This window comes from Phalaenopsis equestris, unplaced genomic scaffold (assembly GCF_001263595.1).
Source record: "Phalaenopsis equestris unplaced genomic scaffold, ASM126359v1 Scaffold000665, whole genome shotgun sequence".
Lineage (NCBI taxonomy): Eukaryota > Viridiplantae > Streptophyta > Magnoliopsida > Asparagales > Orchidaceae > Phalaenopsis > Phalaenopsis equestris.
This window is the reverse complement of record NW_018165105.1, coordinates 85,844-111,502: the sequence shown is the minus strand read 5'-3', so window position 1 is coordinate 111,502 and position 25,659 is coordinate 85,844. Positions and strand designations below refer to the sequence as shown.

Genomic DNA, 25,659 nt, shown 5'->3' with positions numbered 1-25,659 from the left:
TATTCCAGGAGGAAGAAGAAGAATGGAGGCCAACTTCAGCTCGGGAACATATTGGATGATACATTGGTTACTACTGGCAATGACAATCATCTTACCAACTTATTAGTTTGCTCCTACCCTAGAACTAGAGGCAGAGGCAAGACCAAATTAGGTCACTCTTGAGCTATCTGATACTATGTATTTCAGCACCGTTAGGTTTTTTATTTTATTATCTAATGTATTTTTCTGTTTTTTTTTTCGAGTTTTGGAACCATTTGTGATTTTTTGTGTGGGCAGGGTGCCATGTTTGGGTCTTTCCACATATATGCATATATATATATATATATATAGCTGAATTGTAGCTTGGTGTCTAAGATCCTGAGTTTGGCTCAGTATCTTGCTTTGTATGCTATACTTTCATAATGTTACTTTTTTGCGTCAATAATGTTATTTCCAATGTTTTTTTTTGGTTGATTCTCAGCTGACAACATGGTGACAAGCTGTACCGAGAATATGGTGGCTGATATTTTTCAAACGAACAGGGAAGGTTGCAATTTGACTGAAAAGCCCAAGATGGAGACATGTACAATGTAGGTTACCTGTTCACTGTACAATTCTCTCTTCGTATGGAAGTGAACAAAAGAATTTTGCTAAAAGATCTTCCTAAAGATATGTTTTAACAAATATTTGAGTGACACTATTTCCCTCCTGCATGTAGATGGCCTTGTGAAGTAGAGATTTTTTTTCCCACACCTATTGCTGTCAAAATGGTTGGTGATGCTGAAGAATCAATTAAATTAGCATAATTAGCTTCAGCTCACCAGTCCGGACCTCGATAACTTTTTTATTTTTTGCTATGTTAACAATTTTCAATTTGCAACTTCAGGGGTGCAATTATTTTTCTGAATTACCTTCAGCCCTAGGTTTGTTGTATACTTTTAATATAGTCAAGGATTATGCTTTGCTGTTCTCATACAAGTTTTTTTTTTCTTTTTTCAGACACATGGATGAGAGCAATGATTGCATTAGGAAAAGGGAACCAGGAGCTGTATATCCTATGAAGAAATTAAAATTAGATAGAAGTTCTAAAACTCTACCTACAGGAAATCAATCTCTTTTGTCTTCTCAAGTGTGCTCAATAAAAAATAGAGGTTCTATCTTAAGATCTGTTAAACAAGAGGAAGCTGAGGCCTCAGATATCATGAGCATTGTTCAAGCAAGTGATTGCGCTTCCCATGATATGCCAACAGAAATGAAGGCTAATAATAAATCCATGAGCAAAAAGGATAGCACTTGTGGATTGAGAGTGAAAAAGATCATGAGAAGAGTTGGAGAGAAAAGAGAATCATCCATCGTAGTACAAGAACTAGGGAAAGAGGAAAGAGATAAGGGAAGTGGTTCAATATAAAACCTTGAAAGGCGCTGGAATGAGTGACTTTGATGAAAAGCTTCTGGCAGCATTCAGAGCTGCAACAGTGAGACCACAGACCGATATGACAAATGGATCTAAACTTGTCCATATAGGGGAAAAGAAGCCTCTTCTTGGGAAAGGAAAGAAACGTGAAAATCTTACCAAAAAGATTTATGGAACTGCTGGTGGAAGGAGAAGACATGCATGGGCGAGGGATTTGGAGATAGAGTTCTGGAAGCATCGATGTAGAAGAACACAACCTGATAAGGTTGAGACATTGCAATCAGTTCTTGAACTCTTGAAAAAGGCTACAAATCCTCAGTGGAATAGCTCAATTGAACGGGATTCTCAAGAGGAAAGTAAAGACTCTATCTTGTCTAGGGTATATATAGCTGATGCATCGGTTTTCCCTAGAAAAGATGATATTAAGCCTCTGTCAGAATTGTCAGGAAGTTATCAGATTGATGAGAATATTATTGAGAAGGAAAAAAGCTCCAGCAATGTTGCTAAGGGAATTTTGAATGATGATAAAAACTCAAAGAAAAATTCAATTCAAATTTCCAAAAATTCATTGCTACCAAAATCAAGTTCATTTAAAGCTGCAGCAGACTCGATTCAAATTTCTGGCTCTAACGGCTCCAAAGAAAGTAAAGAAACTTCGGAGGAGCATTTTAGTCCATCTGATGCTAAAACTGATAAAAGGAAATGGGCCCTTGAGGTTCTTGCTAGAAAAACTTCAACAACAAATGCTAATAAAGGACAAGAAGATGGTGATTTGTTCAAGGGAAAATATCCTTTCTTAGTATGTTGATGTTCTCCCATCATTTAGGCTTAGTTAAAAATGTTTTGTTATTTCATTTGTGCTGATGTAACATGCACAATTTTTTTCTTACTACTTTTGATAGGCACAACTACCTCAAGATATGAGACCGGTGCTAGCATCTACCCGCCATAATAAAGTTTCTGCATCTGTTAGGCAGGTAGTAATATTCTCTCTCCAACTTTATTGCTTAATTTACAATCAGGTAGTTATGTTAACTTTATTGTGTAGGGATGTATTATGAAATAGGTTTGATATGTGAGATCGCTAGCTAGTGCCTCTCCACCATTGTGCCTTGGTGTATGAACTGACTTCAATGGATGGAACTTTTGTAGTGCTGGTTGGAAGTAGCCATGTTTATTATTATCCAACCATATCCATAAGACTACAACGTGCATTAAACAAGCTTGGTGAATTAATTGGAAGTACATTAATTCGTGTCCATTAAAAAATTACAATTCTGAAATGTTACAGGCAGCTTTTGGAATAAGAAACAGCCGAAATGGAATAAGAAACAGCCGAAATGAGCCTGTTTGTTTGAATTGCAAAATTTCAAGTTTATACAACTTACGAACTGTATAATTTTTTTTAGATGTTTGTATAAGTATTGTGAAGCTTTAGTAAATGATGCAATCCATTTTATTTAGTAAATTTTTTCCAAGCTTATGTTTTTTCGTTAATATAGACATCAAGTGAGATAACTTTGGTTAATTTAAATTTGGATGAGTGTTAAGCGAGTTATATTAACAATGGAAGTTAGCATTCTAATGGATTGAGAAAATGTTGGGCTTCTTTATTGCTAGATATTGGAGACTTCTTATAAAATATTGGATTTTTGTTGGTTTACATCAAGGATCGGCTTTAAGCCCACATCTTTTTGCTTTAGTTATGGATGATCTTACTGGACACTTACTGGAGGATGTGCCTTGGTGTATGCTTTTTGCTGATGATATCCTTCTTGTGGATAAAACTAGAGAAAAAACTCAGGAAAAACTTGAATTATGGAGGTCTACCTTGGACTCTAAAGGCTTCTAAGTTGACTGTAGTTTAACTTTAGTCCTATTGTAGTGCCTCTTGTATTTGAAAAAATGGTTTCTTTAATTTTGAATATGCCTTGAAGTATTCAAAAAAATTATGTCAAAAAATTTTATATGGTGAGCAGTACTGCCTTCCAATTCTATTTTCCCACAAGTAGAGGAGCTAATCCACATTTCTTTTTCCAAATGAGAAGTACCATCTAGCTTTAATTGTACACAATACCCCCGAAGGTTTTGGGAAACAAGTAGTAGCATCATCTACTTGTAAGGGTTTGCTAATTATTAATTCTAATGAATATGGTAAGGATTGATGGAAATAATATAGCCGAAGATGGATGAATGATATCCTTACTGGAGTGATTGATAGCTCGTTTGAAGTGGCAAAATGGGGTGACCATTTTGGCAAGCCACACCCGTCTATACAAGTCTAATATAGTGAGCTTTTGAGGTTTAATTCAACTATAATATAAGATCAAAATCCTCAAGTCAAACAAAATGGGTGTCAACCAAGTTTAAATATGATAAGAAACTACAGATTATTTTTATGTTAGGATGACATAAAGAGAATGTGCCAATAATATAAAAGTAAAATAGGCTTAGAAAGCTCAATGATCTTATCATCATAAAAGATAAGGGTCGGTTTATTTTGATATATGTAAAGTCACTTATGAGATAGTGAGATCGCATCTTATTGAAAAAAAAATGGGAAAATGATTGCTAGGTGGGGTTGAATGAGATCTATCATTTAGCCTACCAACAACATCAACAAGCGAGCGTGAGTGTTGGGTAGAATGAGGTACAATTAGGGCATGGGGAGACGACTTTATAAGGGTTTCAACCCCAATCCTTAGTAGGGCAAAAAAGGGGGAAGTGAAGGAGCTTGTTGAAGAATTCTCAACAAAGAAGAATGATCTAGTTTGCAAAGTGGAACAGTAGGCAAAGCATCAACTAGAGACAAAGGGAGAGGTTAGAGAGTGGAACGGGAGGCAAATCATCAATTAAAGATGAAGAGAGTGAGCATGGCGATGAAGATGAGAGGTGGAATAAAATTTTACCAAAAGTGGGAAAAAGGAATAAGAAGAAAACCTAAATGTCCCGAGACCAAGAGGGAGAGAAAGGCTGTAGGAATGCCACCAGAGATTGTGCCACGAGTTGCTTTCATGAACGAGAGTGCTTAACAACAACAAAGGTAAGGTATGAGTAAGTGGTAGAGTGTTGGCTTGGATGCATGATCGGATGGGATCTGCGCAGAGCTAGCACCACCCAACGCAAATGCTAGTGCAACGAGCCCCACAATCATGGTTGTGCAGGTGAGTTGTGAGCTGCACGGGGAGGATCAAGACTAGAGCATGGACTCGTGAATTGAGAGGGATCCCCGCGATCAAGGGTGAATGTTGCATAGTCGGCAACACAACCAAGCGTAGACACGGGTGAGAATGAGCTCCACAATTATGGACTGCCAGGAAATCTGTGTGTCGATGATCAGCGCTTTTAATTGATTTCATTAAGGCTCTAGTTTAAGGCTAGTTTGTAGGGTAGTAAGGTGGGGAATTTTCTTGTCTTTTTCGATTGACCAATTTACTGTGAGAGGATAAATTTTTTTTTAAAAGAAAGTTTTCTTTAATGACAAGAAAACACTTACTCTTTCTTTTTGGTGAATTGGCTGTCACAGTTTCTTGTAGATTTTATTTGTCATTGTCGGATTTCAAGCCCCGGATGCGAAAAGTGGAGGGTGGTGTTAGATAGTTGATAATCAACATAATTTTTTTGTAACAAAATAATGATATAAATCCTTTAAATCATTGTGTAAATTATAGAGCGTCCCCTGAAAACGACGTATTGTATGACTTGAATATAATGAAAAGTGTACAAAGGCCGCTATACTGGCGTCTGGTTGTAGTGTCAAATAAACAAGGTTTCCACATTATTGACTAATGCAGACAAAAGTTAATTCATGAAATCAATATTATGATAGAGACTTGGCACTCTCACTGATAAATTAATAGAATTGATATTATGATTCATGGGAAGATAAATATCTTATGTATTTAACAAACTATATAGGATGGAGAAAAGACTAAACAGATTGATTGCTTATGTTTTAAATTTTAGTATTCATGTAGGAGTCGTATTTGAAATGGTGTAAGTGTAATTATAGATAAAAGTTTGAAAGATTGTAAAAGTTAATAGAGTTAGAGAAAAAATTATAGCTTTGAAGATTGCTATTAATTCTAAGATTTTTAATGTTATAAGTGCTTATGCTCCACAAATAGGTTTATATATTAGTTAAAAAAAAATTATAGAATGACTTGAAAGAATTAATGCAAATTATACCTCTTGAAGAAAGAATTTTTATTGAAGAAGATTTAAGTGGGCATGTTGGTAGAATGATAGAAAATTTTGAAAATATTAATGGTCGCTACGATTTTGGAGTGATTAAAAAAGATGGTAGAACAATATTATATTTTGCTTTAACATATAAATTTGTTATTCCTAATATTTAATTTAAGAAAGGAGATGAATATATTATTTCTTATAAGAATAAATCTAATAAAACACAAATTGATTATTTTCTTATGAGGAAAAGAGATCGTCGAGAATGTAAAGAATTTAAGATCATTTGAAGTGAAAATTTAAGTACTCAACATTGGTTATTTGCTCTAGATTTTAAGATGAGTTATAAGATAAAGAATACAATAAAATATTGTCATAAAATTAGATGGGGATATTTAAAAGATAAATAAAATTGTTTCTATGAGTAAACTTCATAATTTCAAGATTTGGGATATTTATGAAGAAGTTAATTATTTGCGAGATAAAGTAACAAACACTGTTAAACAAATAATAAAAGATGTACTTGGATGATCAAAAAGAAAAGTTTTTATAAATAAAAATAGGTGGTGGAATAATAATGTGCAAGAAAAGATAAAATAAATTAAGTTGTGCTATAAAAATTAGTTTAAATATAAAAGTTTAGAGAATTCGGAAAAATATAAAGTGACCCATGTGATGTCTAATAGAACAATTTGTGACGCTAAGAATTTTGTTTTTAGTGATCTTCATAATAGATTAGATACTAAAGCATAATAGATTAGATACTAAAGAGATTAGATACTAAAGATGGTGAAAAATATATGTATAAACTGACCAAATGAAGAGAAAATAAAAGTAAAGATTTAATTCAAATAAATTGTATTAAAGATAAAAATCAAAAAGTACTTTTCTTAGATGAAAAAATTCAATATATGTGGGTGAGTTATTTTGATACTTTTTAGTGAAGTTTTTGAAAATGTGATCGACTTTAGTGATCTTAATATTATTAATAATAACTGAAAATGTGATCGACTTTAGTGATCTTAATATTGTTAATAATAATAAAATGTTTTATTTTTATTGCCACATTAGTAAAATCAATGGTGAAAAATCTGTAGGGCCTAATGATATCCCCATTGATATGTGGAAATATTTATGAGATTTGTGAGTTTCTTGGCTTACGAAACTCTTTAATATTATTTTTAAAACTAAAAGATGCCTTAGGAATGGAGGAACATTATTTTGGTCCCCATTTTTTAGAATAAAGGGGATGCACAAGAGTGTGCAAATTATAGAGGAATTAAGTTGGTGTCATACTTTAAAATTATGGGGGAGGGTAATTGAATATAGGTTAAATCATAATACAAATATTTCTCATAATCAATTTGGTTTTATGCCGGGCAAGTCTACTATAGAAGTTATACATTTAATGAGAGGTTTGATGAAGAAGTACAAAGAATAAGGAGTATCCACAGATGATTTTTATTGATTAAGAAAAATCTTACAATAATGTTCTGAGAAAAGTTCTTTTGAGAGTTCTAGAGAAGAAAGGTGTTGATATGACTTATGTTCAAGTTATTAAAGATTATACACTCGAGCTTTTACTCGTGTTTGAATAGGAAGATTGACCAAGCATTTTTTTATTTCAATTGGTTTATATCATGAATGGGCTTTAAGCCCATAGCTTTTTTGCTTTGTTTATAGATGCTCTTACTGGACATTTCTAGGAGGATGTACCTGCTTTTTTGCTTTGTTTATGGATGCTCTTACTGGACATTTCTAGGAGGATGTACCTTGGTGTATGTTTTGGTTGATGATATCCTTCTTGTGGATAAGACTAGAGAAAGAATTCGAGAAAAAACTTGAATTATGGAGGTCTACATTGGAGTCTAAAGGCCTTCGTTTGAGTCGGTCTAAAACTGAATACATGGAATATAATATTAGTAGTAGCTCTAGAGGCTGAGTTGTAACTATGGGTGTTCAAACCATTAAAAGGTGTGAATATTTTAGATATCTATGGTCTGTTGTTTAAAGTGATGGTGATATAGATGGGGATGTTATTAGTAGAATCTAAGTTGGTTGGTTGTAAGTTGGTTGGTTGAAATCTAAGTTGGTTGGTTGAAAGTGGAGGGATGCATCAGGCCTACTGTGTGATAGAAAAAAGCTCCACTTAGACTAAATATAAATTTTTTTAAGATGGAGGTGAGACCTGCAATGCTTTATGGTGCAAAATGTTGGCCTTTAGAAGAGAAGTAGAAAACAAACTTAAGTGCTGCTGAGATGAGAATGCTTAGGTGGATGAGTGGCTTGACGCTTAGAGACAAAATGCAAAATTAATATATCTGTGATTCGTGAAAGGGTTGGTGTAACTCTAGTGGCAGACAAGATTAGAGTCGTCTTAGATGGTTTGGTTAGATTAAACGTCGACTATCTGATGATCCGGTTAGGAGGGTAGATGTTTAGATTTGATTTATGTTAAGAAAGGCAGAGGCAGATCTAAAAAAACTTGGGTATATTGTATAAAAAATGATCTTAATTTATTAGAATTAAATGAAAATATGACAATAGGACACAATGGAGAAGATGATTCATGTAGCCGACACAACTTAGTGGGATAAAGGCTTGTTGTTGCTGTTGTATTGATTTTGGCCTTATGCATCAATTGGTTTACTGGATTTTATTTTATTATTTAATGTTTGAGCGTAGGTTCCAATCATGGGCGGTGCCGGTATGGGCGCACTAGGACCCATCCCCCCACTGGCTCAAGGCCCAAAATTCTATATTTCGAAGGCCTAATGATCTAGAACACTAAAGTTTTACTATACTTCTAAATTATTTTCACATGAATTTTAAAACTCGGCACATTTAAACCAAGCTATCTATGTACTATCCAAGCCATCAAATTTACTGTGCAATGCTTATGGATTTAAACAGCAAACATAAAACTTGCTTTTAACATATAAAATGTTTTTTTGGTAATGTTATGTAACTTTTTTTTTTAACATTTGTTTCTTAATTCAAAATGAATATTTAATTTTTAGATTTACTTTAAGATTATTGTAATATAAATTTTAATTAGAATTTTTGTATGAATCTATGTTAAAAATAATCCAATAGTTTTGAAATTTATTTTGGCTAAATTTTAGTTGAGATATTTAAACAAAAATTCTTCATTTTGATGAAAACGAGGATACAAATTATCATGAATTTATTTTAAAATGTGTATAACATAAAAGTTTAGTAATTTTTCATATAACACACCGATATTTTATAAAAAAATTTAGAGTATTTTTCCATTTCTCAAAAAATTAAAAAACTTGTTATACATTAAATATTTAATGTGTCCCCACTAAAATAATTTTCTGGCGACTACAATGACCTTGGTTTGGATTCAAGTTATGCTATTTTATTACTTACTCGATCTTGATAGTGATTGATTGTTTATTATATTATCGTAATCGTGCAGAAACAACACTGTAACTTTCACATAATTACCTTTCCTGTTTATTCTGTCTTGGAGTAATGCAGCGATTAAAAATATATTCTCTGGTTTATTTATCTGTGATTTTGGTTGAGAAGAACTAGTGCATGCAGGATAAGTTGCAGTTTCTTTTACTGCTAGGTCTTTTTACATCTCTACCCTTTTTTTTTCATTTATATTGATTTTTTTCCCCTTTAATTCTGCAGGCACAACTCTACCGCATCGCTGAGCACTACTTGAGGAGAACAAATCTATCCATCATTCGAAGAACTGCTGAGACAGAGTTGGCTGTTGCTGATGCAGTTAATGTTGAGAAGGAAATCTGTGAAAGGTCAAACAGCAAGTTAGTTTATGTAAACCTTTGTTCACAGGCTGTATCTCAACTTGCTAAGAAGCCAGAATTAGACGATAGAAACTTCTCCAGTTCCCCAAAGACCGTTATAAAGTTTGCTAATGAGGTCACCGAAGGCACAGAGTTCGACCCTGAAACTGATAATGAGACAGAATTTGTTGAGATGAATATCTCCAGTTCAGCATTGTCTGCTTCAGAGGTTTCTATTGGGGGTTTTGGGGAGCCAAATTTTGACCCTGAAGCTGGTGGATGGAGCAGTGTGGAAGAAGCATTGAAATTGGCTGGCCTGTTTTCCGATTCTCCTCCCAGCAGTCCCTACTCTGCTGCAAAAGATTTCAATGGAAATGACTCTACTCAGGAAAATCTCAATGAAGGGCTTAATTATGATGCTCGGGATATTGTTCTACATTCCATGGAAACAGAGCAAGATGCTTCCGTGACTCAAAATCCTGGAAAAGCCGTAGCGGCAGACAAGCCACCATTAGATTCTTCAAAGTCATTGGAACACGAGAAAGGAAACGGGCCAGAAAACTCACAAGCAGAGCTCAGCATGGAAAATGTCCTTCCACCACCCAGTATACCTGAGAGGGGAATATTTAATGAGCCTACTTTAGAAGACTGTGAGGAGAACAAAAAGGAAAGTTCTACGAGCCAGATAAATGCCAAGGCTGTAGAAGTGCTGAATAGACCCCTGGTAACAAACGAGGACAAAAACCCAATTTCTGGTTTAAAGGAGAACTGTATATTGAGCGATCCAGTTAGAGTTTCCCAGACAGATGCTGAGAGCTGCATTAGTGATGTGGTTGCTGGCTCAACCCATCTTGATAGAACATCAGCAGGGATAGAGGACTTGGATGCTCATACAAAAGAAAATGTGCAAATTAGTCCCGTAATTTGTGATAATATTCCTAATGAGGAAATGGCCAAATTGATCAATGACGAGTCTGATTTCTCAATATCCATTTCTAAAAAGGTAAGTCCTTTTTGTTATTCGCTAAAAGATTGGCATGATTATCACATAATAGTAATCATAATAATTTTCAATGAGGGCAGGATAGGTTTCACCGTTTACCCCACATAAACAACTTTCTTACAACGCTAATCCTAAAGTCGCATACATCATCCTTGCCCTCCCTGGATTTAGAGAAAAATTTGCATATGTAAGATGTACGCAGCGCTGCGTACGTCAGGGAGGTTATTCAGAGGGTATTGGGGGGTTATATCCGCGTTATATCCTCTGTAACCTCCCTGTAACCTACTTGTACCTCTGTAACCTACTTGTACCTTCTAGCCTTCTAGTAAGTTTCGCGCTTCTGTTTTCATATATTTGTAGGTTACAGGTAGGTTATAGGAAGGTTACAGGAGGTATAATGCGGATCTAACCCTCAATACCCTCTGAATAACGTCTCTGACGTACGCAGCGCTGCGTACGTCTTACGTACATAAATTTTTCTCCGGGATTTGGGCATGTCATTCTTTTAGCCTTATTATTCTTAACTTCCCTGCAGCCAACCTCAAATGGTTGGGATAAGATTATGATAATTTTGATCGTTTAATTCAATTATCTGGCCACTATTACTATGGATTTATGGTTGTACCGGTACGTATCCCACCTTTCCAAGTAACTGCTAACTTTAATCACGTAGGAATATATATCAGATTTTCAGCTAAAAGTAAAGGGTTTTCTCATGATTTGATTAGGTTTCTGATTTTTTTTTTCTAAACTGACTTATTTTGTTTCTTTATGTTTGAAGTTTTATAGAACTAAAATAAGTAATAGCAAACTGATTAAGCATTTGTTATATGTAATTGTAAACTTTATTTCTAATTTCTATTAGCTACTTGCCATCCAATTAATTCAGATTGAATCGCAACTTTGATTTTCTTTTATGAAATATTATAGATGCTTTAATGATCCATCAATTCAGAACAAACTGCTTCATACCAACCCCATAAAAGTTCCCCTTTAAAGCCAAAGCGAACCAAAGCAATGGTGAACAAGAATTGGAAATTCAATCTTTAAATAAATTGAAGTCCAAACTAAAATTGAACTGAACCTATTTTGGTTTGGTGATTTGACTTACCAGAATGACAGGTTGATTTATGTTTCAGGTTTGATTAATTGATTTAGTTTAGTTTGATTTTAAATACAAGTCATTCTGGAACCAAATCTAAATGTGCCCACACTTCCCTAAAATATAGTTCCCACGGATAACATTTTTCTTTTTCTCATATTTGCAAATTAAACCCAAAGCATCTCAAGCAGGTTGGATTTATATAGCTTCTTAACTGTATATTTGACCATTGTTTGCCATCTTTTGTTCATTAATTTATTTCTTGTAGCTTATCAAACTAATCTGAAGTTCTTATTCTTTTAGCTCAATCATCTTTCCATGGGACGTAATCCTTTTTCTAAATATTTGGATTCGTTGCAGTGATGATGATATTTTGCAACACAAATGAACTGATATATTATATATTTAATCTATACATTTTGTTTGCCATCAACCTGGGTAATCTATGCCATGTAGTAAAGCTTTTGTTTTTTTTGTCTTTTTAATGATATATGTTCTGATAATGTATGATAAATTGCTTTGCCTTTTTTATGGGGAGCATTTTATTAGATGTGTTCTTAATGATGCTCAAAATTTTTTCAATCCTAAGCTCTATTTTCATGTTCACAAAGGGGATGTCCGTTCACTTTTTGGGAACATTAACAGAATGAAAATATTTACCATCCATCTTAAGCTTTTCTGTATTCAACTTTGAATCTTGAGAGCTCTGCTTTGTTGTTACCAAATTGAGAAGCTGTTTGATTTTAGTCTGATGAAGTTCAGCTTTGGTATAGCTAAACATTAGTTTAAAATACCTCACACCTTCAAATTGAGAAAAACAAGAGAGATTATTTCTTAGGGGCATTTACATACATATGCACCAATTCTTATGTATTTGCATATCTAACACTTAAACTTTAATTTTTACATTTGTACACCCAAATCTTTCATATCAAACCAAATATATCACTATTTTAACTTTTAAAAAGTGAAATACACCTTTTCATGCATAGGTAAGTTGGCCTATATGTAAAAATAAAAGCTTAGGTGTCAGATATGTAAGTGCATAGGAGTTGAGTAGCCTGCATGTAAATCTTTCTATTTCTTATTTGACATCCTTGAAAGCTTATTAAGCATGAACTGGTTCGTTTTATGTTTAGGTGGAGGCCTATATTAAAGAACACATCAGGCCACTATGCAAGAGCGGTGTAATCACGGTCGAGCAGTACCAATGGGCAGTCAGGAAAACTTTAGATAAGGTGATGAAATTTCATCACAAGGCTAAGAACGCAAACTTCCTTATTCGAGAAGGCGGGAAGGTGAAGAAACTTGCGGAACAATATGCCGAGGCTGCGCAGCAGAAAGATTTGAGATAGTTAAATATCTTCTTGACTCGCACTTTCACCTTGTGGGCTTAGAATTGCGGTTATCCTGCATCTCCACACTGGTAATAACAACTGCGCCTATATTGGAAATTCGATGTCTAGCTTTCTGCAAATTCTCCATAGGAAATTCTACATATCACACAATTCTTATGTATTTGCATATCTAACACCCAAAGTTTGATATTTACATTTATCGTACCTTGGTGTCATAAACTTATGCATGAAAAGAAATATTTCACTTCTATAAAGATAGTGATGATGGTATTTTGAATGTGATGTTAAAAATTTTGCATGTGAACATGAATGTTGAGGTGTTAGATATGTAAATACACAAGAAACCTCTCTATATCTGTTTAGCTAGATATAAACAGCTCTGAAGCATTTTTCCGTTTCAAATCATATTTTAAAGTTTACTTTCTAGGAAACTTAGATTATTCTTGGATTCAATTCATATATTAAAGTTTATCGAACATCCTCTTCGCACCATCCATATTTGCCTTTTGGCGCTCCACTTATTGCTAAATCGTGCCAATCTCCATCTACCTATTCAAATTCGATCGCTTCGCTTATAATGGGAGCTCGTCCTATAGGCTGGTTGAAATCTGCTTCTACCGGGTCTCGCGAAGGGGTGGTGTAGCGGGGTGCTTGCTCGTGCTATTTGGGAAAACAGAGATGGTGAATTTTGACATAAGCTATTCTTCGCGGCACTGTATATAATGCTGAGAGAGATTCGATGAGTCAAAATACATTTTTCGTGAAAGCAGCTCCCAAGTGCAATCTGAGTTGAGTCTTTAGGTGCCATGATGTACAGAAACCATCTCACATACATGTCAACTAAGTTGCAGGTGTTAATGGCTGGATGGTTTTCAAAACTAAGAGATGACTTTTGCTGGATAATTTTGTATAGTTATAGGACTAAATTAGAAAAGATGTATGGTCATGGGACTTTTTTTTTTTTAAAACTGCTTTTCAGGTAATTTTTTGGTCAGTGCCATCATTATTACTTTTAAAACCCTATAAGTGTAATTATTTTCCTTCCATTTGCTCTATTGTAATGCTTTTGCATCTGATTGCTATTTGTTATGGATATGAAATGGAAATCAGAACTCAATTATCTTAGTTAACCTAATTTTGGTAATTTTAAATATATATATATAAGAATGAATTCATTCTTTCCATTCTGGTGAGATGGAAAAAAGAATGAATTCATTCTTTCCAGTGAGATGGAGTCACCTCACAATATTCGAGTGCATCAACCCTAATCAATCTCATTCCATATAGTTGATACACTCGAATATTGTGAGGTGACTCCATCTCACGAGAATGGAAAGAATGAATTCATTCTTTTCTTTAAAGATACTTTTTAATATTTTTTTGGTTGAGTGAACTGACATCAGAAATCCATACTTTTTGAAGGGACCATAATGCACTCAAAACTTCGCTATTTATGAATCTAATAACCCCTTGCCTTTATTTTTCAAATTCACTCAAATATCAAAATACGCAATAAAACCCAACCCATATTTTTCATTTATATCAATCTCTCAATGATTTGATCATGACAAACATAAACACGTAAGTTCAGTAGTTCAAAAGAATCACTTAGGCGCTAGTTTTGTAAATAACTCAATAACTCGATTTCGAGTGCCCTGTACGTAATTATCCTATTTTTTAAACAAATTGATACATAAAAGATGGACCAACATTAAAAACTCTTTTTTACCATTCCACTTTCCAAAACAATCCTCATAGCCACAGCCTTCATCACCAAACTTTCCATCCATAAAAGATACATTTGTAGTGAGTTCCATTCTAAAGGCAGCATAATATTTAAAAAATAGAAAAAAAAATAATAATTAAAAAAAAAATAGGTTATCCCACACACACACACACACACACACACACACACACACATAATACACACAATAGGATTTGCAGCACAAGACTTGCTTCAGCTGCAGAGGTTAGGCATACAAACCCCAGCTTCTGAGCTCTGCTGCTCCTTCCATATCCTACCTGTGACTCTGAGCTTCAGCTCTTTCCTGTCATTTCCGGAGAAAAAGAGAGCCATATTCCTCTGTATTATAAGGCCGTCGTGACTCTCCCGCACCTTGCGATGGCTGTCGCGGATGCTTCTGGGCGTGCCCTCCCATATGAGCTTCCTCCCATTGGCCCCAACCTCAAGGCTGTAGCTGTAATTCCTAGCTTCTGTCTCATCCCCCATGAACCTTAGGAAAGCCATGTACACAGGAGCCATCCCCAGCTGGAATGCCTCAAAGTGCAAGCAGAAGTATTGCCCAAAACAATGGAACACCTGATTCATTCAATTTGTTTTCAAGATTAGTGTGATATAAATTTTGATTGAATTCCATATATTATGCATCTCAAAATAAATTCAAGGGGCATTTACACACATAGCACACAATTCTTATAACTTTTTACATTTCTCGCAACTAAACATTCATATTTACACACACCACACTCAAATCTTTAATATCACATCAAAGATTGCACTATTAATACTATTTAAAAGCGAAATACACCCAAGTGATATGTATGCAAAAATGAAAGTTTGGGTGAGGGATATGTAAATACAAAAGAACTGTGTGCTACGTATGCAAATTTCTCTAAATTCTATGATTTTGAGATCCATTCTAAACAAATTTTTATCAATATATCAAAATTTACTGCAGTGAAGCAGGAGGCGATTAATCAGTACTCAGCTAGAGAAGTAAATATAATTGGGTTTATCAAAATTTGATTACTAGTTGAAGCATGTTCAGAATTTCAATCCTCAATTTACAGAGATTTTGAAGGTGGTCATGGAAAAGGAGAAAGGGGTCATACTAATCTTAGCAGACCTGATAAATACTGGAGACATTATACAAATTAAAACTTACTGGCCAAATGATCAAGTCTGAAGCATCTTCAGGGACAAGAAAAAAAGGGGCATGTACATACATACTACCCAATTCCTATGTATTTACATATCTAATACCTAAATTTTACTTTTTATATTTGTACCACACAAATCTTTCATATCACATCACAAATGCCACTATTTTGACTTTCAAAAAATGAAATGCTCCATTTTTATGAATAGGCAAAGTGACATAAATGTAAAGATTGGAATTAGGTGTTAGATATGTATATACATAGGAATTAAGTGCTATATATGTTAATCTTCCTAAAATAAATAAAAAGAAAAGAAATTTTGCATTGACGAAAGATTGATGTTGATTTAAAGGAATTGCGTCGATCAACATAGTATCAGACGACGAAAAACATTCCGAAAGATTTGTGTTAAGTTAAAAAGTATTAGAATGAAAATAACTTATTATAGATTCTCCATCATCATATCTCTGTTCGGTACTCTCTACCAACTCATTTTAACTTGTAAACTTACCTCCCTTCATGAGTCGATCAATACTCCTGATAAATAGTAGTCAGAAAATAATGAATCAAAGAATAACAAGTCATAAATGAGAAAAAGTTTAAAACCATCCCCCAACTATTGGCAGGATATCAAAATGGTCCCAAATGTAAAGATCAATTTAGCCTCCAAGTTATTCCAAAAAGAATCAAAATGTCCCAAGGAGGAATTATTCAGTCTCCATTTAAAGTATTTTTACTTGAAATAAAATATGTTTGGTAAGTTAAAACATATTTAGTTATTTTTAAAATAAAAAAAAATATTTTTCAGATGTTTCAAGTGTTTTTAAAAACAACTAATTTGTATTTGAAAACAAAAGAATAAAAATATGCAAAGAAAACATTAAACAAACATAAAATAAAATAAAATAAAATAAAATAATAAAAATGATTCCAAACAAACCCATAGTATTGAATGCGAAAAAAATTAAGCTTACTTACCGTCAACATCCAAGTGGCATTCTCGACTTCCCGTGGATTCGACTTAACATATCTGTGGTTGAAAGTGCAGCCCGTATGCATGTCTACTTTGTGGTCATCCCTTAGATGGGCAACCAAAAATGGTACGTCTCCGGTCACAGAGCACTCCGAGCCAGCATATGGACAATTATAAGGTCTGAAGTTGCACTGGCTCTCGTGCAAGTGCTTAGTGAAGTATGGAAAAATTCCCGTGCAGCCGAGAGAGGAATGTTTGCATGGAAGTTCTAGAGATTCAGCCACCTTTTCGAGCGCTAGACACCTGATGTCTCCGAGTTCCTGTCGACAAGTTGGGCAGCGGTTCTGCACCTTTGTTTTGCAGGATGAACACAAGGTGTGGCCATTGTGGCACTGCAGATTTTCAAATGCTTGTTATACATTCCAGCGTGTTCAATTTCTAGAGTCTATAATATTGTATTTCTTCCAATGAACTAGGAATCAAGTAGGGCAAGCTTCATGAAATTTTAGAATGGGGCATTTACATACATACCACCCAATTCCTATAGATTTACATAACTAACACCTATATATATATATATATATATATATATTTACATCACCTAAATCTTTCATATTACATAAAAAATACCATCATTTTAACTTTTAAAAAGTGAAATACACCTTTTCATATAGATAATGTGGTATGCATGTAAAAATTGGGGTTTGTGTTAGATATGTAAATACATGAAAATTAAGTGGTATGTATGTAAATCTTCCTTTCGACTATCTATGGTTTTGCCATCACAATATCTATAAACTTAAGGAAGATATACATGCATGCCACATAATTCCTATGTATTTACATATCTAATGCTTAAATTTCAATTTTTATACGTATGCCACCTTATTCATGTATGGAAAGGTGCATTTTGCTTTTTAAAAGTTAAAAAAAGGTATTTTTCTATGTGATATGAATGGTTTGGGTGGTAAAAATGAAAAAAGTAAAGTATAGACGAAAGTAAAGTATAGACATTAGATATGTAAATACATAGGAAATGGGTAGTACGTATGTAATTCCCCTAAACTAAAACCTGGGGATAGAGATAAAGCAATTAGAAAGCGAGCAGGTCAGTTAAGTTGATAAAAGGTTGAATAAAAGTAAAGTATAGACATTCGATATGTAAATACATAGGAAATGGGTGGTACGTATGTAATTCCCCTAAACTAAAACCTAGGGATAGAGATAAAGCAATTAGAAAGCGAGCAGGTCAGTTAAGTTGATAAAAGGTTGAATTCATCTTACCAAATAAAATAGGTGAACAAACCTCAAGTATATGTTGGAATCGTTGTGCATGTGGGAATTGAGTTCTGAGAAGAAAAAGGGGCATGCTTTAAAACTTTCAAGTGTAACATTAACCGTATTATTACATTGTAAATAACTATAAACCAGATTTCCACACCGCACTCTCCATCAGCAAGAAAATCGAGCAATTATTTTCCCCAAAGAAGTTTTGGCTTATCTCAAAATAATAATATTTGGTTTTGAAATTTTCAGAGAAAATGTATGATTAAGAGTAAGGAGAGGAACGAGAATCTGAAAGGAGAAAAAGGAGAGAAGACAGAGAGAAAATGAACAAGAAGAAGAGAGGAGGAATGACAGCTAGGGTTAAGAGAAATCAAATTAGCAATTATTAAACAACCATCAAGCAGTAGACTCATGAACCAACTCCTTAAATAGAGGGAGTCGAGAACTATTACGAAAGATTCCACCTAAATTGGAAATTGTAAATACAGCCAGAAATTGCCATGAAATCTAAATCTAATAAGGTTGAAAATAAAATCTAATGTAATTTGACTTGCATCAATTCCCTCTGATTTGAGAAAACACTTCCCCTAAAGAGTACTAGTTGCAGACTATGATGGATGGAGGGGGTGAAACTGTGTCATGTCCATCCTCCTGGGCACCACTGTCTGGGACAATGTTGATAAATGCATAAAATTACTGCATAATTTGGCTTGCATCAATTCCCTCTGATTCACTTCCCCTAAAGAGTACTAGTTGCAGACTATGATGGATGGAGGGGTTGAAACTGTGTCATGTCCATCCTCCTGGGCACCACGGTCTGGGACAATGTTGATAAATGCATAAAATTACTGCAGAAAAAAAACATTTTACTAGTGCAAACAGTTAAAATTGTCTTTGATCTAGGATGTATGATATGATCTATTGGCAGCATATTTGTGGCGATGCAGTTGGAATTTGTACGTAAGAAAGTTGTACTGCTAATCATGAATCATCCTATACTAATGTACATTAAAAATCAAGCTACACGGATCTCGAAGAAATTCAACAAATCACATAAGGATACCAAAGGACTACATTATCACAGTCGAAAGATCGAACCATCGAGCATCAGCTCATTCGGTCGGATCATGGGCCGACCGAAAGATAGTACATCCGGGCTCATGAATGCTATACACCTGAACCAACAAAAACCTTACGAAATCAACTCAACCGATTTTGTGTCACTCCAAGAAGATCAACGGTCGCTCCGTAAAACTCTTTAACACACTGTTAAGACCACTTGCATGATGGAAGGTTGCCTGTCAAATTACGGTAATGCACTATTTGCCTGATGAAATAAACCTTTACTAAGGATAAGGAGGTCTTCACCAAGGGTTCCCTCAGAAAAGTCGGTTGAAGAGCTATCAACTGATTGAGCGAATGAGCGAATCTGAATCAATCGAATCAAGTTGAATGGTTGCAAATACGAAGCGGTGCAAACAGTAGTTATGAACACAAAGCGGTGCCACCCGCTGTTATTAGGGTCAAAAGATCTCAAAGTCAGTTACAAGGGTTCCCTCAAAAAAGTCGGTTGAAGACCTATCAACCGATCGAGCGAATGAGTGAATCTGAATCGATCGAATCAAGTTGAACGGTTGCAAATACGAAGCGGTGCAAACAACGGTTATGAACACAAAGCGGTGTTACTCGCTGTTATTAGGGTCAAAAGATCTCAAAGTCAGTTACAAATATATAAAGATGTAATGACTTATTAATCATGTGTAACATTCCTATTTAATCAGGGTTAAATATATAATTTACTAGGCCTCTCCTAGCACTTATAAATAGAGGGGTCATTACTTCAAAAAAGACTACTAAATCGGTTCCAAGAGAACTTGTATTACTGTGTACTCTATTTTCTTTCTTCCTCTCATCCGTCCAATGTTTTATCCTTTGGACGTGAGCCAAAGAACCTTTTGGGATACAAAAACTATCATTTAAACTATCTCATAAGTATAGACAATTTGTGCGAGCGTTGTTGACCCAATCGTTTGATCATTATTATTATTATCAAAGATACTTATCTTCAGAATCTTCGTCATCTTCAATCGGCTCTTCAAAATTTCTAAGGGATTTCAAGGCCATGGACCTTTAGTATTGAATTATGATTTTGGAGGAAAATTCATCCATTGAACTCTGATTTTTCTTTTAAGTATTTGGCTTCTTGATGAATTTTGTTATCTGTAATATATATTGTTAAATTTGTGGTCAGGAAATGATATACGATTGAATGAAAGTGAACACATATATCATTCTTAATAATACTTTGATGATTGTGAAAGATTGACCAACATTAGTATTTTGATGATCTTCATTATAATAAAATACTTCCTCTACAATCAATCTTTTTATATAAACCAAGCAACAGGCTTTTGCATCATTTCGAGATATTAATCAATCTACAATCACATTGAAAATGATACATTCTTGCTTCTATATTCTCAAAACATAATGCCCTCAAATGCCGAGCAACAACTTTTTATTGATGATTTCCTTGACATTGAACCTTCAAAAATGATAACCATTAATTTCAGGCATTCAAAGAGAGAATGTTACAATAATGATTTGGTTGATTATTGAAGCAGGATGCTGCAAGTAGCAAAACTCAAAAAGGTAAAGTAAGACCCTTGTGAAAATAAGGATGCATGGAGTTAAAGGAGACAATCACATAAGAACACATGAAGTATGCAAGCACTGTGATAGGATTGAATACAAGATGAATCAAAATGGTGCAAGTGCTTTTGACAAGCACAATTGGAAAAAGAAAGAGTGGTTAATGAGATTAGAGGCTTGCGGGTAAACGAATAGAAGAATGCAATAGGATAATGAGCCAATGGTGCCAATATTGAGGTAAAAAGAAGAAACAATATCCACTAGAAAAGAGATGAGAATATCGTAGGGAGAGAAAAAATGAAAAAAGTGAAGAGTCAATTGGTGTAAACAGTTAGGAGAACTCATGAAATCAATCAATAACAACCATCAAGCAATACCCCATAAGCTCCTTAAATTGAGGTTCATGGCTTATTATAAAGTCCAATCAAACAGAAATCACTAATATAAAAAAATACATTAAATATAAACCTAATAATGGCAATATAGATCGCAATATAATTTTTCTTGCATTAAGGTAACTGTAAAAACTACCTAATCCTTTGTTCATTCTCAGCCTACCAATGAAATCCATGGCTACAAAACAAAAGAGCATTGTAAATTCTCTAGCATCATATCCACAATAAGTCGCTAGTTCTTATGCCAATTGAACTATGATTGTTTGTTCAGAGATTTAGATTCCTTAGCTATCTGCTGTCAAAATATGTTTAGCTACAGAGCTCTTTTTCCTGTCTCTGCTAAGTAAAAGGTGGTCTATCAGAGCAAATGCATGATAAGCCTATCACTAAGACAAACAAATAATTATAATGGGCATTTCTTTTAAAGGGTTGTATGATATGAGTTGTAACAAGGCGTGCTATGTGATTACTAGACAAATGTGTTGTCAATGGCGGAACCAGATTGTCCTCAGTGAGCATTTTTGCACTCTGGAATTTGAGATTTTCCAATTAAGCATACAAAAATTAGTAACTTTTTCTATATAATTTAAACAATTTTATAATTTTTCCCTCTCGATAAATTTCTTGCCCAATATTTATCAAAATTAAATGTTTCATACTCTTGCCCACACTAAAAAATGTAGCTGATTCCGCCCCTGCATGTTGTTGGTTTAATTGTTGTATGATTATGTTATTATATATGTTAGGATGTGTAAGAAGATATGGTGTCGAAGGAACCATGCTAAGGTTAGAATAAAAAATCATAAAATTAGGACCCACTTTGAGAGAAGACGAAAGAAGACAAAGCCTAGTAGAAGGGGTAAGCCATTGCTTACCATTGTTGACTTCCATGGGGAAACATAACAAGAAAATTCATGAGTGATGGGGCAGCTAAGGACGAGTCAACATTTCACTCCAGCCACACATGTTGCCAACTCACCCCATATTTGACAAAATAAGGGGCCAGCCACTACTCTAACTCAAGGCTCCAATAACTTCATAGGACCATGCAACTACCGTAATTGGATGAAATTTGAATACTAAAAGAAAAAAACTTGAAGAAAAATAGTTTAAGATTTAGCGATTTGCTGCAACAAATTTTTAAAGTGCATTTGAAATCAACTTGAAAGTGTTTGACAATAATTTATTCCTCCTCTTACGGCTTGGTGACCAAGAGATTACCTTTGGTGAGGAATTTTTATTTTGCAAACATTCTTCTGTAGCTTCAAATTAAATCATTCATATACTTCTTCTACTTCTCCTTCACCATCCCATAGCCTAACCAAGTCTAATTCTACGAAAATCAATAAAAAACCCCTTCTATGACCAGTTGGCCAAAAAAAGGACAAGAATGACCTGTCTGAGTTTTGCTTCAAATTCAACCTAAACCACTGAGAAAGTTAGCCTGAACTGCTGACCACTTATTTGCACATCCTTAGAGCATTTACAAGTAATTTTGAGTCTAGAAAATCATCCATTTGGAAGCCTAATTTTTATGATTCAATCTGCATGCTCTCCGCTAAAGTATAATGACCATCCACACAACTCTAACTGTCATCCTACACCCTCCCATAACCCCTAACTTATTAAAGACCAATGTGATAACAAGTTTAAGCATTAGGAAAAATGAAACCCTAGGCTTCATCACCACCACAATAAATATGGAAAAAAAACCAAACCAAACCCAGACCCTCTTAGCAAACAAAGGTATCCAAATTAAAAATCATTAACACATGGTTTTCCATAAGGAAACAGTGCAACAAAATTAGAAATCTAAAATCAATCCTCCATTTTCCAATCAAACATCTAAAAATGGTGGTTTTGTTTATTTTTTTGATTCATGATAATTATTTATTACGACTAGATGAAGGTTTAATATACATCCGATAGACAATAGCTTTATAACCAGGTACAGCCTAAAGAATAAAATAAGAAATTGAAGGCCTAAAATCCATGGCTACAGCCTAAAGAATAAAATAAGAAATTGAAGGCCTGTCAAACAAACTTGTCAATCTTCTTTTTCAAGCAGTGCAAGAAATTAATCTGATTTCAATTATTATATGATAAGGAATTTATGTTGAACTTAATAGCCAAATTACCTATTTCCCTTGAAAACTCATTTCATATGAATGGATGATTGATCCATAGGGAAGATCGTAGAAATTGAAGTCCCATAGAACTGATGAATATAAATGAGTCATCCCTTTCCATAGATTGAAAGATCCGAAAAATTGCCAGCTTTGCTATAGAAACATGCTGGACTAATGCAATCCGAGAAGTTGGTGGGTAAAAAGTATTGAAAGAGGAAAACATTAAAACTTACTCAAGCGTAAATATGCTACAGTATATGGTCATCAAAACTGAGAAATTGGCTGGTGAGCCCCAAAACAGCACTTTTTGATGTTAAGAGAAGCCGACATCAACACACTGAACAAATTTTGATTTGAATCCTGGCAGAACAATACTAGCACAAATATCAAATCTACATTTCCTAACATGGTTGCATGGGAAGAGATTCATTCACAAGATAACACGAGTAACTCTCGAGTCACTTTTCCAACTTATTAATTCATTTTACCTTCATTGGTACACTCTTTTTAAGCCCTTGCTGGTTTCAAGAAGCACCAATGAAAGAATGCAAGTGAAGTGTGAATAAGTGCAAATAAAAGCTTAAAGATAAACAGTATATACCTAGTTTCTCGTGTGTATTATGAGAATAAAACTGGGATCAAAATTTATAAGGTCACATTCTGAAATATGAAAATAAGTGACAACTAACTAGAGTCAACAATGGTATTTTTTAGAATAAAACTCATTCTAAAAGTAGAAATAAGGAAATGCTTAAAAGGATATCTTCTTGACGCTACAACTTAATTAATTCATGTTTATTTACTTGCTGGAAAGTAAAATCTGGGGGATTAAATCCTAAATAGTCCCTAGACTGTTTGAAGGTGGTTAATTTATTTTCAGAGTATCACGTTTCTCCAAATTTAGTACATTGACTATATAAAATTGTTCCAAAATAGTCAGGGAATTGAATTCAGATCAAATTTATATTAATATTTTTTTGGAGGGGGATAGAAATTCTCCGTATTTTCATGTTTGTATTAAAAACAAAAGAAGAAGTAATCTTATTACTTCGATTTGTTGTAGTGATGGTAGTATCTTATCTAACCCTCAAGCTATTATAAATAATGGCATTACTGAATTTTCTAATATCTTTGCATAAGACAGGAGTTCTTTGCAAGCTATTAATACTGCTTTGTATAACCCGGTCTCCGGATCCTTTGATCTGAATCTTACTTGTATTCCTAGTGCTTTGGAAATTAAAAGCACACTTAATTCTATGGAAGATGGGAAAGCGGCTGAGCCAGATGGGTTTACTGTTGAATTTTATAAGAATGGTTGGGAGATTATTCATCCTGAGTTGGTCAAGGCAATTCAGGATTTTTTGAGAGGTGTTGATTTACCTCAGTATTTTAAGCCTTCTACTATTGCTCTTATTCCTAAAGCTAATAATGCTTCTCCTTGGGAGATGTTTAGACCTATCAGTATTAATACTGTGGTGTCTAAGGTCATTTCCAAAATTACAGTTAACAGGCTGCATCCTTTTCTTCAGAATATCATATCTAATAACCAATTGCATTGGTTATGGGAAGGAATATTAGTGTTTTAAGCCTTCTACTATTGCTCTTATTCCTAAAGCTAATAATTCTTCTCCTTGGGAGATGTTTAGACCTATCAGTATTAATACTGTGGTGTCTAAGGTCATTTCCAAAATTACAGTTAACAGGCTGCATCCTTTTCTTCAGAATATCATATCTAATAACCAATCTGCATTTATTATGGGAAGGAATATTAGTGACAATGCGCTGACTGTCCAAGAACTTCTTATGAACTTTGATAAAAAGAGTAGAGGTGGTAATGTGATCTTCAAACTTGACATTATGAAAGTTTTTGACTCAATACGGTGGGAGTCTTTTGACTCTATACGATGGGAGTTTATTTTGGATGTTCTGAAACATACAAATTTTTGTGCTCTGATTCATAGAATCCTAAATAATAATTTCTATTCTTTACTTATAAATGGTAATAAATGTTGCTTCTTTAAGGCCACCAATTCATAGAATCCTCAATAATAATTTATATTCTTTACTTATAAATGGTCATAAATATTGCTTCTTTAAAGCCACCAAAGGTTTCCCCTTATCTGTTTATCATTGCATTTGATTACATCTCCAGAAGTCTTAATCATTTGTTTGCTAACTACCCTATTTTGAACTATGTTCACAAGGGTAGAATTAGTATTTCCCATCTTTGTTTGTGGATGACTTAATAGTCTTTACCAATGCTAATAAATGCTCTATTAAGAGAGTTTGGGACGTTCTGCAGCATTTTCAGTTGGCTATTGGACTTTGCTTTAATACTTCTAAATGCTCTTATTATTGTTCTAAACAAGTCTCGGCTACTAAGAAGAATTGGATATCTGATGTGACTAATTCTAAAAAAACTTCCCTTCCTATTACTTATTTGGGTTTTGAATTAGACAAAGGGCAAAAGAGGATGGCTACTTGTTTTCATTTGTT

General features: G+C 34.1%; 2 protein-coding genes across 2 annotated transcripts in view; one reads left to right on the top strand and one right to left on the bottom strand.

The window, feature by feature from the left end:
* Positions 1-13,818, top strand: part of LOC110030140 (uncharacterized protein At4g10930) — a 48,407-nt gene extending 34,589 nt beyond the window's left edge. Inside the window, 7 exon segments of the mRNA XM_020732722.1 lie at positions 461-569; positions 979-1,354; positions 1,356-2,192; positions 2,296-2,370; positions 9,248-10,366; positions 12,608-12,894; positions 13,423-13,818. Coding sequence (XP_020588381.1) covers positions 461-569; positions 979-1,354; positions 1,356-2,192; positions 2,296-2,370; positions 9,248-10,366; positions 12,608-12,823 — 2,732 coding nt within the window. The 3' untranslated portion in view covers positions 12,824-12,894; positions 13,423-13,818.
* A 719-nt stretch (positions 13,819-14,537) lies between these two features.
* On the bottom strand, positions 14,538-18,154 carry LOC110030141 (E3 ubiquitin-protein ligase SINAT3-like). Its single transcript, XM_020732723.1, has 3 exons — positions 17,985-18,154; positions 16,706-17,092; positions 14,538-15,146 (listed from the first exon to the last, which is right to left on the bottom strand). The coding sequence occupies exons 1-3, from the start codon at positions 18,033-18,035 to the stop codon at positions 14,784-14,786; spliced, it is 801 nt and encodes a 266-aa protein (XP_020588382.1). The 5' UTR covers positions 18,036-18,154; the 3' UTR covers positions 14,538-14,783.
* Positions 18,155-25,659: the final 7,505 nt, after the last annotated feature.

Excerpts from the sequence above, each read along its gene's own strand:
- LOC110030141 (XM_020732723.1), bottom strand. The coding sequence starts at position 18,035 with ATGCACAACGATTCCAACATATACTTGAGGTTTGTTCACCTATTTTAT. Across the intron at positions 17,093-17,984 it reads TTGTTCACCTATTTTATTTG|TGCCACAATGGCCACACCTT; the intron begins GTAAGATGAATT and ends GAAAATCTGCAG. Across the intron at positions 15,147-16,705 it reads ATGCCACTTGGATGTTGACG|GTGTTCCATTGTTTTGGGCA; the intron begins GTAAGTAAGCTT and ends TGAATGAATCAG.